Source organism: Propithecus coquereli, unplaced genomic scaffold (genome assembly GCF_000956105.1).
Source record: "Propithecus coquereli isolate 6110/MARCELLA unplaced genomic scaffold, Pcoq_1.0 Scaffold89, whole genome shotgun sequence".
Classification (NCBI taxonomy): Eukaryota; Metazoa; Chordata; class Mammalia; order Primates; family Indriidae; genus Propithecus; species Propithecus coquereli.
The window spans coordinates 7,740,506-7,755,130 of record NW_012155173.1 but is presented as its reverse complement, the minus strand read 5'-3'; the positions used below and the strand labels follow the sequence as shown (position 1 = coordinate 7,755,130).

General features: G+C 43.9%; 1 protein-coding gene across 1 annotated transcript in view; it reads left to right on the top strand.

Moving 5' to 3' along the window:
• PAPPA (pregnancy-associated plasma protein A, pappalysin 1) overlaps positions 1–14,625 on the top strand; it is a 250,111-nt gene that overhangs the window by 55,972 nt on the left and 179,514 nt on the right. The window contains exons 4-6 of the mRNA XM_012664387.1: positions 490–635; positions 4,857–5,150; positions 12,512–12,704. Of these exons, the coding sequence (XP_012519841.1) occupies positions 490–635; positions 4,857–5,150; positions 12,512–12,704 (633 nt within the window). The remainder of the gene's footprint in view (positions 1–489; positions 636–4,856; positions 5,151–12,511; positions 12,705–14,625) is intronic.

Genomic DNA, 14,625 nt, shown 5'->3' with positions numbered 1-14,625 from the left:
TCCTTGCAAGGCTGTTGTAGAGATGCAAAACAGGCTTTCTCATGCAACTCTGTGTTTGCAAAATAGGTGGTCCAAGGTCCGTAGTAAATGAGTGAAGGAGGGAAGAAGCCAAGAATACCAGAATGCATGGTATCTCTTCCCTGGTCTGTGTTCTTAATCTACACTCCCACTATGTGGCCCTGTCCTCAGTCACTGTAACAGAGTGCTTAGGGGAACAAATGTTGTCTACAGGTAAATCTAGGTTTGAAACTGAATTCTGCTATTTATAAGCCTAGCAACCTTGGCAAGTCTTTTAAACCCACAAGGACTTAATTTTCTTATCTGAGAATATTATAATATTATTGAAGGAATTCAATAAGGTGATGTTTATAAAGTGCTTAGCAAAGTGCCTGGCACACAGAGTAGCTCTTAATTATTTGGAGAATGCCTGTTATTTGAATAGTACCTTTGTGGGACATGATAACAACCAAGGTGCTTTTTCTGTTTCAGAGCCTACTTGGATGTTAATGAGCTGAAGAACATTCTTAGACTGGATGGATCAACACATCTCAATATTTTCTTTGCAAACTCCTCGGAGGAGGAGTTGGCAGGAGTAGCAACTTGGCCATGGGACAAGGAGGCCCTAATGCACTTAGGTGAGTCTTAGAAACTCCTTCAGGAGGAAATTGGAGTAAGACAGTCATAAATTTTGTAGTAATGATGATCATAATTGTGATCATCATGGTGGTGGTGGCAATGGTGATGGTGAACAACCCATTTATTTAATACTTTTTAATTTAAAAAAGGCTGTAGTAGTCATTACCTCATTCTGACCACCGAGCAATGATCTGAAGGAGATAACATTATTGATCATGTTTTACCAATGGGGAAACTGAGACCCAGGAAGGGAATGGGGCTCATCCAAGGTCACACACAAGTCAGTGCAGAGCTACAATTGGAATTCACGTTTCCAACTCTGTTCATTGGTTGCTTTCTCCTATACCCTCTGTCTCCTAGTTCACACAAATATCTTCTCAGCCTGGTAACCACGTTTTACTGGCACAACCAGTCATGAGTTAGCTTGAAAGATACCAAAGAGACATAGAAAGTGAGTTTCTAAGAATTTGTTCTTCCATGTTCCACCCACCAACATCACCAGGAACTCTTCTCACATTCAAATGATGCACATCCATAAACAAGGCATAAATGTATACAAGCCAATCACCAAAAGTTAGACATGACCATAGTTTCTGAACCAGACCCTGTAAGCAAACACTGTAGTTCCTTAGCTTTGATTTTTCTCTGCCCTCTTGCAGTACTCATCTACATGTAGACATGCATTTTTTTTACTTGTACATATTTGAAATCATAGCACGGATGTAATTTTTTTTTTAATTAATATCATGCTATCTGCATTCTTCCATGTTACAGAAATCTTATCATTACTTCCTACCCAATTATTTTCACTTAAAATCACAACAGATTTTAAATGATGGGTTATGTCCACCTCTCCAAAGACAAGATTTTTAATAGCCACGTAATATTCGATTGAGCAAGGGCAGTACAATTTATTTAACCGTTTTTCCCTTGGTAGAATGCTCCTGTTATTTAGAACAATGGATACTGATGACTTGGTGAATATCTTCCTCTGAGACTATGAGGGCTCAGGGGAGTGACCATGCTGGATGGATCCTCAGGCCAGCCTGGTCTCCCAGTGAAGCACCCAGAGTCCAGTAGCTGCTCCAAGTCTACTTTATCTTGGAAATGAGAGATTCCATGATGGAAGTTGTGCTGAATCAAACCATAGACTTAGTTCCCTCCAGATAACTCTCATTTTTCAATTGTTTTAAGAGACTGAAACCAACTGTGTGTGTGTGTGTTTGTGTGTGTGCATGCGTATGGTTATGTAAATGTGACAGGTATAAAGATAAATATCTAGTTATCCTCAGCTGGGGGGGATTTTATCCTCTAGAAAACATTTGGCATGGTCTAGAGACATTTTTGGTTGTTACAAATGGGGGAATGCTACTGGCATCTAGTGGGTAGAAGCCAGCGATGCCGCTGAATGTCTTTCAACATCCACAGCAAAGAACTACGCAGTCTAAAATGTTAATGGTGCTGAGGTTGAAAAATTCTGGGATAGATGATGGCTGGGCAGATAGATAGACAAACATAGACAGGGGTTGGGCAGAAGAGAGTGTGCAGCTTAGGCAAACTTGAAGACAATCAGCTTATATCACATGCCTACTACGTGTGTGGAAATCATGCCAGACCAGAGCCAAAATTCATGGTTGTTCTCAGCTGTGACTTTGCTTATCAGTATGGCCTTAGGCAAGTCTCTTTTCCTTCCCCAGGTCTCAAGGTCCTTCAATTTTAAATAATCAGATTAGACTAGATGGCTTCCAAGGATCCTTCTCAGTTCTGAAATTCTGCCCTATTTATTGGAAAAGCAGCTAAAAGGGCCATGATCCGCGTCTGAGAAGGGTTGAACAGCAGGCTTCTAAAGTTAGAGAAAAATACTCCCGATAATTCCATAAATTTCAGAGACTGGCTCAGGGCCAGGAATATGGGAGGCTATAAATCCATAGCATGTTATAGTGTTTCAGGATGATGTCAGGCTCCAGTTATTTCACCTTTTAAGAGAAGCAATGAAACAGGACGGGGGCCCAGTGCTGTCACTCTGCAGAAAGGGGTGAGCTGGGAGTGGATGAGGCACAACAGACAGGACCGGCCAGGATATTAAGTCTGCAATGCTATCATCATTCCTGGAATGGTCCTGCTCCCCGGTACCTTAGTGTTGCAGCTGCCTGGAGAGGCAGAGAATCATTGACACTACTGTAGCTGCTTATGTGAGAGCTCACCAGAGATGCAAAGTCAGTTTTCTGAGATCACAAGGCCAGTGTGAAGCAGAACAAAGATTGCAACGATGTCAGGCTAACTCCAGCCTGACCCCAGGCTGCCCCTCCCCATCCTGAGAGATGTTGACCACAAGCAATTCCTCCGCAGTAGCCCCAATCAAACCCAATTTATTAGAACCATATTTTTTTATCCTCTTTTTCTGCTGTTATGCCATGATCCCTGGAAAAAGCCTTGGGTGGGAAGGAGATTATGTTTCATATTATGATTGACAGAAAATAATTGAGAAAGATTTCCTGTCTCGATTTTTCTTCCTCCCTGCCTCTGCCTGCCCCTTCGCACACCCACGTGCACATACACACCCACATACCCTCTCACATATCTTTATCTTTGTGTTAGAAGGCTCTGAGTAATTCAGAATCGCTCAGAAATCCAGAAATTGCATCTCAGAAATTCAGTCCTGCCGTGACCCCTGCATAGAGACAGAGCCCTCCTTGGAGACCAGAGACCTCTGCAATAGACTCCATGAGCCCCATGACTGGGCAGGCTCACCATTCCAATGGTTCAGTCTGAGATAAAACTCCCCCTATGCCTACATCGGGCTCGCCAGTTCAAATCAACAAGGCCCTACCTTCTCACCCTTCTTTTATAAGAAGCTGCTCTGCACTTAAGTCCCTACTTGCAAGGTTCTCAGACCTGAATTTTAATCTCCCCTTAAACATGTTTGGATTTTAAAGTTGAAACATCTCTCTGCTGTCCTGTATGCATCTTTCCAATGCCTAAAATAAGCATAGACAAATACTATCCATTGATTCTGCTGAGTTCTGTTCCGTCTACTAATAATATCTCCCTAAGCTAAGCAATGCTTGATCTTCTGGGACATGTGGTATAGACTGTTGCTTCTCAAAGTAGAATACACAGACAAGTCATCTAAGACTCCTTTAAAGCACAGATTATGATTCTGTGGTTCTGGGCTGGGGCCTGAGATTCTGCATTTCTACTAAGTTCCCAGGTGATGTTCGTGCTGTTCATCCCCGAATGGGTACCCAGCAGGTGAAGCACTTGATATCTTCCAGGTGCCATTCCAGCCCTTCATGGGATTAGTTAGATCTCACAATCTTCTTTAGGTGAGTCGGCATTCGGCAAGTATGCAACACACATTTAATGAGATACTATATTACAGGCCCTGTGACAGGCGTTAACAGTGGAACAGAGATTAAGAGCCCGGGCTTTGGAACCCAAGGAACTTGGGTTCAAATCCCAACTCTATACTTACTCTTGATCATGGGCCAGTTACTTTACCTCTCTGTGAATCGGTTCCTCTCTCACTGAATTTTGGGATGATTTGGGATGATTTCAAATGAGGCACACAAAATACTCAGCACAGGGCCTGAGGATACATCATAAATGCTCCAGAAACATTGGCTAGTATGATCGCCGTTACAATGGTGAGCACAACATGGTACTGGCCTTCAAGAGCGTTCATGCTCTTAGAGTATCAGAAATGAAGAAATGGGATTTAGAGATGGTAATTGACTTGCTCAATGTCAGAGTTTGTGAAGGCAAAATGACAACCAGAATCAAGGTGTCTGAGTCTGAGGGCTTCATTTCGACAAGAGCATGTAGAATATTTGTGAACCAGAGAATGCCCTACTTTCTAAGAAAAAGGTTGCAGCAGAAAGGTTTACCAGCCCGGAAATCAGAGTCTCTGAACTCTAATCATTGCTCTCCTTTTAAATGGTTTGAATTCACCTTGGGTAAGTTACTTCACTCCATTAGGCACTGGTATTTTCATCTGAAAAATGAAGGGATTGCACCAAATGGCTTTTGAGACTCCATCCTGCTCTGATAAGTCATGATTCATGTCACAGGGTGTAACAGGTCTCAGAGCAGTGGAGTCATAGGGTGGAGAACCCTGTGGTTATGGTGGGCAGCATCCTTTTATCCTTGATTGATTTGGGGGATCTTGCACCAAGAAGCAGAGTGCACAACCTGCCTAATGCTCTGGTTTTCCCTTGCAGGTGGCATTGTCTTGAACCCGTCTTTCTACGGCATTCCTGGGCACACCCACACCATGATCCATGAGATCGGGCACAGTCTGGGCCTCTATCACATCTTCCGAGGCATCTCCGAAATCCAGTCCTGCAGCGACCCCTGCATGGAGACAGAGCCCTCCTTCGAGACAGGAGACCTTTGCAATGACACCAACCCAGCCCCCAAACACAAGTTCTGCGGTGACCCAGGGCCAGGGAATGACACCTGTGGCTTTCATAGTTTCTTCAACACTCCTTACAACAACTTCATGAGCTACGCAGGTAGGGCCCTACACTGTGCAGGGTGCCCAGGACTGGATGCCAGGCATGGGGTCCGGTCCTGGCTCGGGGTAGCCTTGAACAAGCTACTTTACTTTTCTGAGAGTGAGGGATTTTTCCTCCCAAACGACTGGAATGATATTCCTTCTGTTAACACCTCAGGGGTTAAAGAAAGATGTTGCATCTTAAAGTTCTTCAGAAAGACACACTTTGGGAAGGTGACCAGGACCCAAATCCAGGAAACTCAGGTGCAAGGCCTAGCTCTGCCATGCAGCCACCTAATGCCTTTGCATCCTCTTTCTGGGTCTCACTTTTCTCAAGAAAATGGAATCTTTTGACTTGGTCTGCAAGATCCCTCCCAATTTTGCAACTGTATTTTTCTAAGCTAGTGTTTGTTGAACCTTTTTATTTAACCTATGTCTCCTTTACATAAACATAAAACTCTCACATGCTACCTTACTGTTTTTTGCAAAAGCAAAAAGAATGCTTTTAATTTTGGAAACACAAAATTATTACATGGGATTGGGTATGTTTTCTTCCCCTAACTGCACATATCTTACCACAGCCCTTTTGTATGCCATTAGTAGCAGTGCTAAGGGCAGTCTGAGATGCCCTGTGCTTCCATTAAGCACATGGTACATCAAGCCCACTTTGAGCCCTTTTAACACCTTTGGCAAATTAGAACAAGGCACCCCTTCCTCGGGGCTGTCACAGCCCTCACCACTGGCCCCTGCAGCCAAGAGTTTTTATATAAGGCACAATCCTCAAAATTGCACGTGGGAGCCCAGCATCAAATTCTATAATGCTCAATTTGGTGTCTTTTTCCCCACTAGAACATGCATATTCTGTCAAAGCAGAGATAGCATCTAATAATCACTATATTCCCAGGAGCTAGCACAAGGGCAAGTGCTTAATAAATGTTTGTTAGGAAAGAAGGAAGAAAGGAAAGGAGGGGTAGAGGGAGGGAGGAAGGAAAATGCGTAATTTTCTTACAGCAGGTATATAAAATTGATTCTTATCAATAGCAATATTTTTACCGATGTAACAATTTATTGTCCGTAAAGGACTTTAATATGCTCCATCTTGTTTAATTCTCACAACAAAACTATGGGGTAGGGGCTATCCCTATTTTTCAGATGACAATACTGAGACTCACTGAAGTCGTTTGTCCCAGGTCACACGTCTGACTCCAAGTTTTTTTCCTCTTCTACTCTTGTGACACTCTTCAAAAGAGACCTAGCTGATAGCTGAGTGGGAAAATCGAGCAACCTGGGTGGTTTCTACACTCTGTTCCACAGAGATGCCTCAGGGGGCCGCCCCGGTGGCTGTGTGAGTGCAGCTGTAGGCCCCCATTCCTGTTCAAACCAGGGAAACCCCTTTTCGGTTTTACATTCCTGTTACATTTTGCCTCATTGTATTTGAAGAGAGGATTTTGCTGCTGGAACCCAAAGGAGTCTACACCCCCGAGTGGCTCTCTCTGCTCTCCTGTTTGGGCTGACGACTTCTGGGGGCCCCTCCAGAATCAGGTTCATACAGCCCAAAGCTGAGGTCTCTTGAAATGTCAATAACCCACCTCTCGTACCATAAAGAGTCTTTAGGTTTGGGTCTCTTTAAATAAAAAGAAAAAAAAAAGGCCAGGGTGCTGGGTATTTCCTCAAAAGCAGATTCCCACTAGGCTCCCCTTCCCAGCCGAACTAACACCCCACATCCGGTGCGCTGCCCCCCCGTACAGCGTGCTTACGCTCCATTTCTGCAGCACCTTTCCTTGGCCAGCTCCATGCGCATGGAAAATAAACAGTAACATAAGTTTGGAAGTTTGCCGGCCTCTTAGGGGCCTAGGAGCTGCCACTAGCTACTAGACCCCCATAAACTAAATCTTTTTTTTTCTGTTCCCCTTTGTACAGATCTAAAGGGTGATTGATTTACTGTTGTTTTTTTAAAGGAACCCCTCAGCTCAGTGACCCATTAACAGCAGAACTAATTCGCTGAGCTACGATAACAAACTTACACCCGCAAAAGCATATTCAAGGCGACCACGAGCTTTGAAATGTTTGTTTTCCTTAGGATTTCTGATAGATGAGGTGACAAAAGCAGCTGGATGAAATTCAACATGCAGAACAGGATTGGGTTCTCAGGGCTGGAGACAGCAATGCACCGGGCGCCCTCCGTCAAGACGAGAGGGTGGCGACCCTGCGGGGTCAACTTCCTCCAGTTGCTTTTCCTTCCCGGGTGCTTCATCCTCCGGCCTGGCCACCAGTAGGGTAAAGGGTCTTAGTGCAGCACTGTCCAAACAGAACTTTCTGCAGAGATGGACATGGAGTATGTTTGTGCCATCCAGGATGGCAGCCACTAGCCATCTGTGCCACTTGAGCACTTGAAATACAACTAGCACAGCTGAGGACCTGAATTATCAATCTTAAATAATTTTACTTAATTTAAATTAAAATAGCCACATATGGCTGGTGCCTACCCTATTGGTCGGCTCAAGCCTACAGTCATTCTTGAGTACCTATGGGATGCCAGACACTGTGGAACTCTTCGTAGGCTTGTCTCATTGAATCCTCAAAAGAACCCAAGGAGGTAAATTAACACTATTGTGACATAGGTGTTACAGATCCAGAAAGTGTGATTCAGGTAGCTTAAGTGACTTGCCCAGGGTCACAAAGATGAAACTTAAAACCAAGTCTTTCTGACGGCAGAGCGTGTGTTATTAACCAATAATTACCTGCCTCACTTTCCGAATCTCAGGGAAAGTTGACAGGGTCCCGAGTGCTCGCATCAAGCAGGCCCCAGGCAGGTGATGGGGCAAGCCCCATTCAGCAGATGGACAGAGCACAGAGAGGGTGCTTATGTGAAGTTCTTGGATAAGCCCTCAGCAGAGAGAAGAGCGGCAACCCTGACTCCACGTCCCGGAAATAATAGGTCACGGGGGTTCCTAGAAGGGGGCCCTCCCACTCTCAGAATGTAGGAAAACGGGCTCTTGCCAGCCCACAGAAGCGAGTGCCTCGCTACCATCTTTCTGCATGTCAGGGCCTCTTAATATGCACACAGGCTTTGACCCAGCAATCCCACCTCTAAGGACTATTTCCAAGGCAAATAAATCAATTGATGTGTTTAAAGATTTAGACATAAGAATGCTCTCAACAATAGTCAGTCTCCAAATATTTATTAGGCATTTACTATATGTCAGGCATAGAAGAAAAATATGTGTGAAAAATTAGAAACCACGTAAAAATTAGAGCCCAAAGTGAATGGATTGCTGAAATAAATTGCAAGGCATCCGTGTGATAGAATGTTACGTGGCTGCTAAAGGTGACACAGATGATGGTTGAGGGGCATGAAGAGAAGCTGAGTCCCAGAGTGCATGGAGTGAGGGGACCAAATTTGAATCCTCTTTGTTCCTGCCTTTGACAAGCCACTTCTCCTCTCTGAGCCTTAGTGACTTCATCAGTACCGTGGAGAACAAACATACTTACCTTGTGTGATAGCAGGTGTAGTTGTACAAGGGAAGGACATAGAACTGTCCTTGGTACCATAATTACTACTCAATAAGTAACAATTAGTAGGATTATTTGTTAGCTCTTTAATGTGAAAAAAGTCACAGACCTTTATATATGTATGTGACGATGAGAATTACAAAAATTCACTGTAGATGTTCACATTCATATACACATACGTACATGTATATATTAGACATTAACTGTATTACCTATGGGTAATGAGTTTAGGATTATGATTATTTCTTTGTGACATTTTTTGGCATATTCCAGATATTCTGCAGTGAGTGTCTGTAACTCTCATAATCATTTACTACGATGACCATTATTATCATTATCATTATCATTATTTAAAAAACAACAACAAAAAGGGACTTTCACAAAAGGCGACTTAGTTATCCATGCACTAGACAGAGGTTAGCTTGTTAAATGCTTTCATCAGCTTTATGAGTCAGGTAACATCACTATTCCTCATTTTACAGGGGTGAAAATGACGCTGGCAGGGGTCAGTATGTTGCCTAAGGTCCTACCTAGAGTGGTGGCGCTGCGTTCATGCCCTGAACCTCCATGCAGTGGGGCCTTCGGATGGAAGCTGCAGATGGAAATTTGTTCTTGAGAACAAGGTTTAGTTAGCAAGCCCGGGGCGTTGTATCAACAGCCCAGGGGGATTGGCCAGGTTCCCCAAGTGCTGACGTCCCCAAAGTTCTTTCTGCTTAGGGACAAGATGGGGACAGAAGAACAAGATACCGATAGGGGGAGGTGTATAGGAAGCCAAGTGAGGCTGACCCTAGACATTAGCTACCTCAGACAGAGCTTTTGTGATACACGAAAACCCTTTGGTACCTCACCCAAGCTTCTAACAGCAGCTAAGTATCTAAGTAATGTACCCTGAGACAGATATTTTCCAATTTAAAGTTCAAATACATTCCTGTTCCCCTACTAGGTTCTATCACTTAACCATTTTTTTAAACTTCTTTAATTGAAAAATATGGAAATAAGGGCATCATACGTAACCTAATCATCTGTACCCCCATAACATGCTGAAATAAAAAAAAAAAGAAAAATATGGAAATACTTCATTTTTAAGTTATAAAAGGAAAATATACTTGGGGGGGGAGTGGAAGCTTATAGAGGGAGAAAAAACTACTATTTTTCACTCACATTCATCTTAATAAGTGTTTTGTGTGCCCCAGCTCATTGAATCTTCACAACTCTATGAATTGGAATTAATTTAGATGTCCCCGATTTATACCTGAGGGAACTGAATCTTAAACTTATTTCATTTTTTGATCATGCCTGATTAGTATTCTATTCTATGCCTCTGCCTTAAAGTACACAGCCATTTCTCTATTAATGGACAGATGTGTTATTTCTAATATTTTTCCTGTTACAAATGATGCTTCCGGAAACATCCTTGTACAGGCATGTTCCCCATGTTTGTCCAAGAGTATCTATCTTTTGCATTTATAAGTTTGTTATTGCTAGATCAAAGAGAATGCATATTTTACAATCTGGGTTTTTTTCCCCTGCTCCTAGTTTTCCAATATTCACACAAGCACACAAAAGTCCACAGACACACACACACCACACACTATTCCCGATGACGAAGCAGTGAGCATTTATTAGCATTTATCATGGAGCAGACATTGTTCTTAGTGCTCCACGCCCCTTCACCTTGGCTGTGTTTTAAAATGAGCATTCTTGTTATCTTCATTGTTTCCATTTTACAGATGGGGAAACTGAGGCCCTGAGGGCATGAAATCGCTTGCCTATTTGACTCCAGATTCTGCATGCACTAATCTAACCATATGGCCATACTGCTTTCCTTAGCTGCCATGACCTTCTGCATCTAACCTAGTCAGTAGCTTTTCCAAGGCTTTCAGGATGAAATGCAAATTTCATACATAGCAATATAGAAAATATTGTCCAGTGATCTGGCCCTTCTCAGACTGAGGTGTCAGGACTCCAGGCAATGGGGAGCCATAGAATGTTTGGTATTCAGGAGTTACATGGTGGCAGCTGGGTTTGAGAGAGATTTACTCAATTAGTCACTCTTATACAGTGCTTGCTAAGGAACATCAGGCTCTTCTGCTTCCTCCAGATGTATTACAGACTTCCCTAGGGTGCTGGAAAGGAGATCGTCAAAAACTACAAGGGAATCCAAGGTAGCTTCTGTGTATAACTTCTCTCACACCCTGTCCCTTCCCTAAGCTGGATTCTCAAGGTCACATCCAACTGCCCAGCACCTGCCCAAACTTATTTTCTGTTTGTTTGATAAGGAGAAGCGAGTGTATGCTGCAGGATTCTCAGTAGCGGGTTTATTTTAAGATCTGGCGAGTCCCATGCTCCTCTGTCTGGGGCCCAGCTGTGGAAACCCTGACCAGGCAGACACCTCTGGGAAGTGATGTTTTTGGAAACCAAGCCAAAACAGTGCCTTGCCCTGCCCTGCCCCTGGGGCAGCTGAATAAAACTGTTGGAGGAAGATATGGGAGGCAAGTTTCTTCACGGGGAGCCAGATCTTGGATCACCCTCTTCAGTCCACAACCCGGAAAAGAAAGAGTACGACTGAGGGTCAGGAGACCCAAAGACACCTGAGAGATTATGTTCCAAGCCCCCTCAGACTCAGGCTCAACTCCCCGTTTATCAACCACCTGCGGGATATTATATCCAGACAAGGTCTCATTTATGCGCTGAAAGAAGTTCTCAGAAGTCCTTGGAGTTAGGACTGCCTGGGTTCAAATCCCAGATGTATCCCTAGGTCCATGATTTTGGAAAAGTTCCTTGCTTTTTCTCAGCCTCAATTTCCTCCCTTGTAAGATGGAGAAAATAATAGTATGTACTCCAGAATCAGTGGGGAGGGAAAGGTCAAATGCGTCTAAAGTGCAGCTGGCTTGTGCTAAGCATGCAATAAACATCCCAATGACAATACCGTGTGGGAGACAATACCGTCATTGCTCATATTTCCAGCACGCACACTAGCCTGCGTCCTTCCTAGGTCTGCCTGCCTGCCTGGCCTGTGCGCTCTGTAGTCACGCAGCTCCCTCTCCTGCAGTCCCCCAGCTGTCTTTCCCAATCTCACCCATACAATCCGGTTGACCTCAGCACCTCCTTCTTCAGAAGCCTTTCTGGTCCCCCCCAGGCCTTCTCCAACATGTGTCTCCCTCCCTTCATTGGGGGTTGACATCACAGACCTTAGCAGCCTTTTAACAACCTTGACTCACACAGCAAAATGGCCTTGACTCCTTAACTAGACTGGTAGGTCTTCAAGGGCAGGAACTTTTGAAGTCTCATCTTTCCACGCCCCTTGGCACAGAGCAGAGGTGTCGTAGACACTCAGAAGGTTTGTCCAAAGTGCAGTATAACTGCATCAGTGAATTGCACAATTATGGAATGAGTGGATGAACAAATGTGAAGGAATGAGTTGGAACTAGCAAGTGTATAAACGAATGAATGAATGAGTGTAGAAACAAGTGAATGAATGAATGATAGATACTGAATGAGGGGAGAGGGAGGAAAGGAGCAGGGAATTGTTGACTTAGTGGCCTGTGGATGTGGGGCCCGTGAGAAGCAGCTTGTCTTGCCCATGTCCTCTGCCGTGACCTCTGGGCTGCTTTCTCCTCAGTCTCAGGCATATTTTTTCAGTTCCCTTCCCTCCCCTTCCTCCTGTTTCCTCTCACCTGTCTCCAGAAGTGATGACTACACTAATTTGTTCACAGACCATTAACTCTTGAGCAGGGGAAGAGGCCAGCCCTGAGTTGGCAAGGAAGGACCGGGGTGCTGGCTCTCCGGCCGCCAGGAGACGTCATAAGTCTCTCGCATGCCCGCCCGTGCGGCTCGGTGATTATCTCTCCCTCTGCCTGCTTGCAGATGACGACTGTACGGACTCCTTCACGCCCAATCAAGTCGCCAGAATGCACTGTTACCTGGACCTGGTGTACCAGAGCTGGCAGCCCTCCAGGAAGCCGGCGCCTGTCGCACTCGCCCCCCAGGTCGTGGGCCACACAATGGACTCCGTGACGCTGGAATGGTTTCCACCCATCGATGGCCACTTCTTTGAAAGGTGAGTGTGTCCCGTGAAGTGTTGATCCCCCTCTCTCTCTCCTGCCAAGAAGAGGGAAACTTGGAAGGGAAGCAGCCTTGGAGAGCGATTTTGCTGTGTTTCTTGTTCTTATTCTTGTTCAAAGGGTACCCCCACCACCTGGCACAGCAACTTGTCCGTAAAGGGACATTGTAAATTTGGGGTTAGAGACTAAATGAATGATTGCTAATAGAAATGAAATAAGTGATAATACATATTTTTAAGTGAATGGATGTTTATATTCACTTTGTTACTAGAGACTTGGAAACCTCTGTTGCTAGAAACCTCCTCTGGGATGGAGGTACTGGTTTTGTCTTTATGAACTCAGGAGTTGACATTGGCTCTGGTTAATGGACAAAAACTTTCATATTATATATAATTCATATTATATATGAAGATATATATGTAGGTATATGTGCACATATTCATATGATTACAGATACATGTATATAATATATAATCGCCATCTTTGTGCCAAATATTTCTTTGGAAAAATAAAGGTAGAATTTTTAGAAGACCAGGGAATGATAAACTGAGGGACAAGATGCCTCTGTTCTGCTCCCCTGTCCGTCCCTAATTAACTGTATGACATTGGGCAAATCACTTTTCCTCTCTGAGTCTTACCCTTCTCCCCTGAACACTGAGTTTAATGATGCCACAGTGGCCTGAAGGTGGAGACCTTAACCACATGGTCCCTTGTGGTACCTTCCAGCGTGGAGACTCCTTGAGGAGCTCAGGCTTTAAGGGAACCAGATTTCAAAGGGTCATGAAACCATACCAAGATGTTTACATCTATTTTGGAACTTTGCCATGATTCAGGGAAAATTAGTATATTACCTCTAGCCCCTAGTCCTTAGAGATGTTTCATTCAGTAATGGTAATATGACATTAAATATGGTGAAAATAACTATGCTAAACATTAATTAGCATTGCTCCATTGTGGTTGCTGCTGTTTATTAAGTGCTTGCTAATGATAGGTTCTGTATTAAATGCTTTATATATAGTCTCATTTAATGTTTCCAGTAACCTTGTAAGAAAGGGGACCATCTTCCTCATTTGCCAGAGAGGGGGAGAGCTGGGGCTGGAAGGGGCTGAGAGAGTTGACCAAGAGTCCCTAGAAAGTGGTGGGGGCTGGGCTCCAGCTCCCATTTTCAATGTCTTGTCTCAGACGCCCAGGTGCTTTCCAAGTTGTTTCAAAACTAGAGTGACAAAGGAGGTGTTACACCTCCCCTCAAAAAAGCCACGAAAGTAACAAGGAGCTCTCATTCACAAGTGTATGTACCTGTGTCTGTGTGTGTATAAGAACATATTAGGCTAAGGACCCAAATAGACACTTCTCAAAAGAAGACACACAAATGGCCCACAGACATATGAAAAAATGCTCAACATCACCAATCATCAGGGAAATGCCAGTTAAAACCACAATGAGATATCACCCAACCGCTGTTAAAATGGCTATTACCAAAAATACAAAAGATAAATGTCACTAAGGGTGTGGAGAAAAGGGAACCTTTGTGCACTGTTGCTGGGAATGTAAATTAATAGAGCCATTATGGAAAACAGTATGAAGGTTTCTCAGAAGACTAAAAATAGAATTACCATACAATCCAGCCATCCCACTTCTGGGTATAGATCCAAAGAAACTGAAATCAGTATGCCAAAGGGGGATCTGCACTCCCGTCTCCACTGCAGCATTATTTGCGATAGCTAAGGTGTGGAAGCAACCTGGACATCCATCATCAGATGGATGGATAAAGAAAATGTGGTATACAGATGATCTCCAATGTATGATGGTTTGACTTATGACTTTTTGACTTTACAATGGTGAGAAAGCAATACATATTCAGTATAGCTTTCAGTATACGTTTGACTTACAATACTTTTCCTCTTACAATGGTAAACT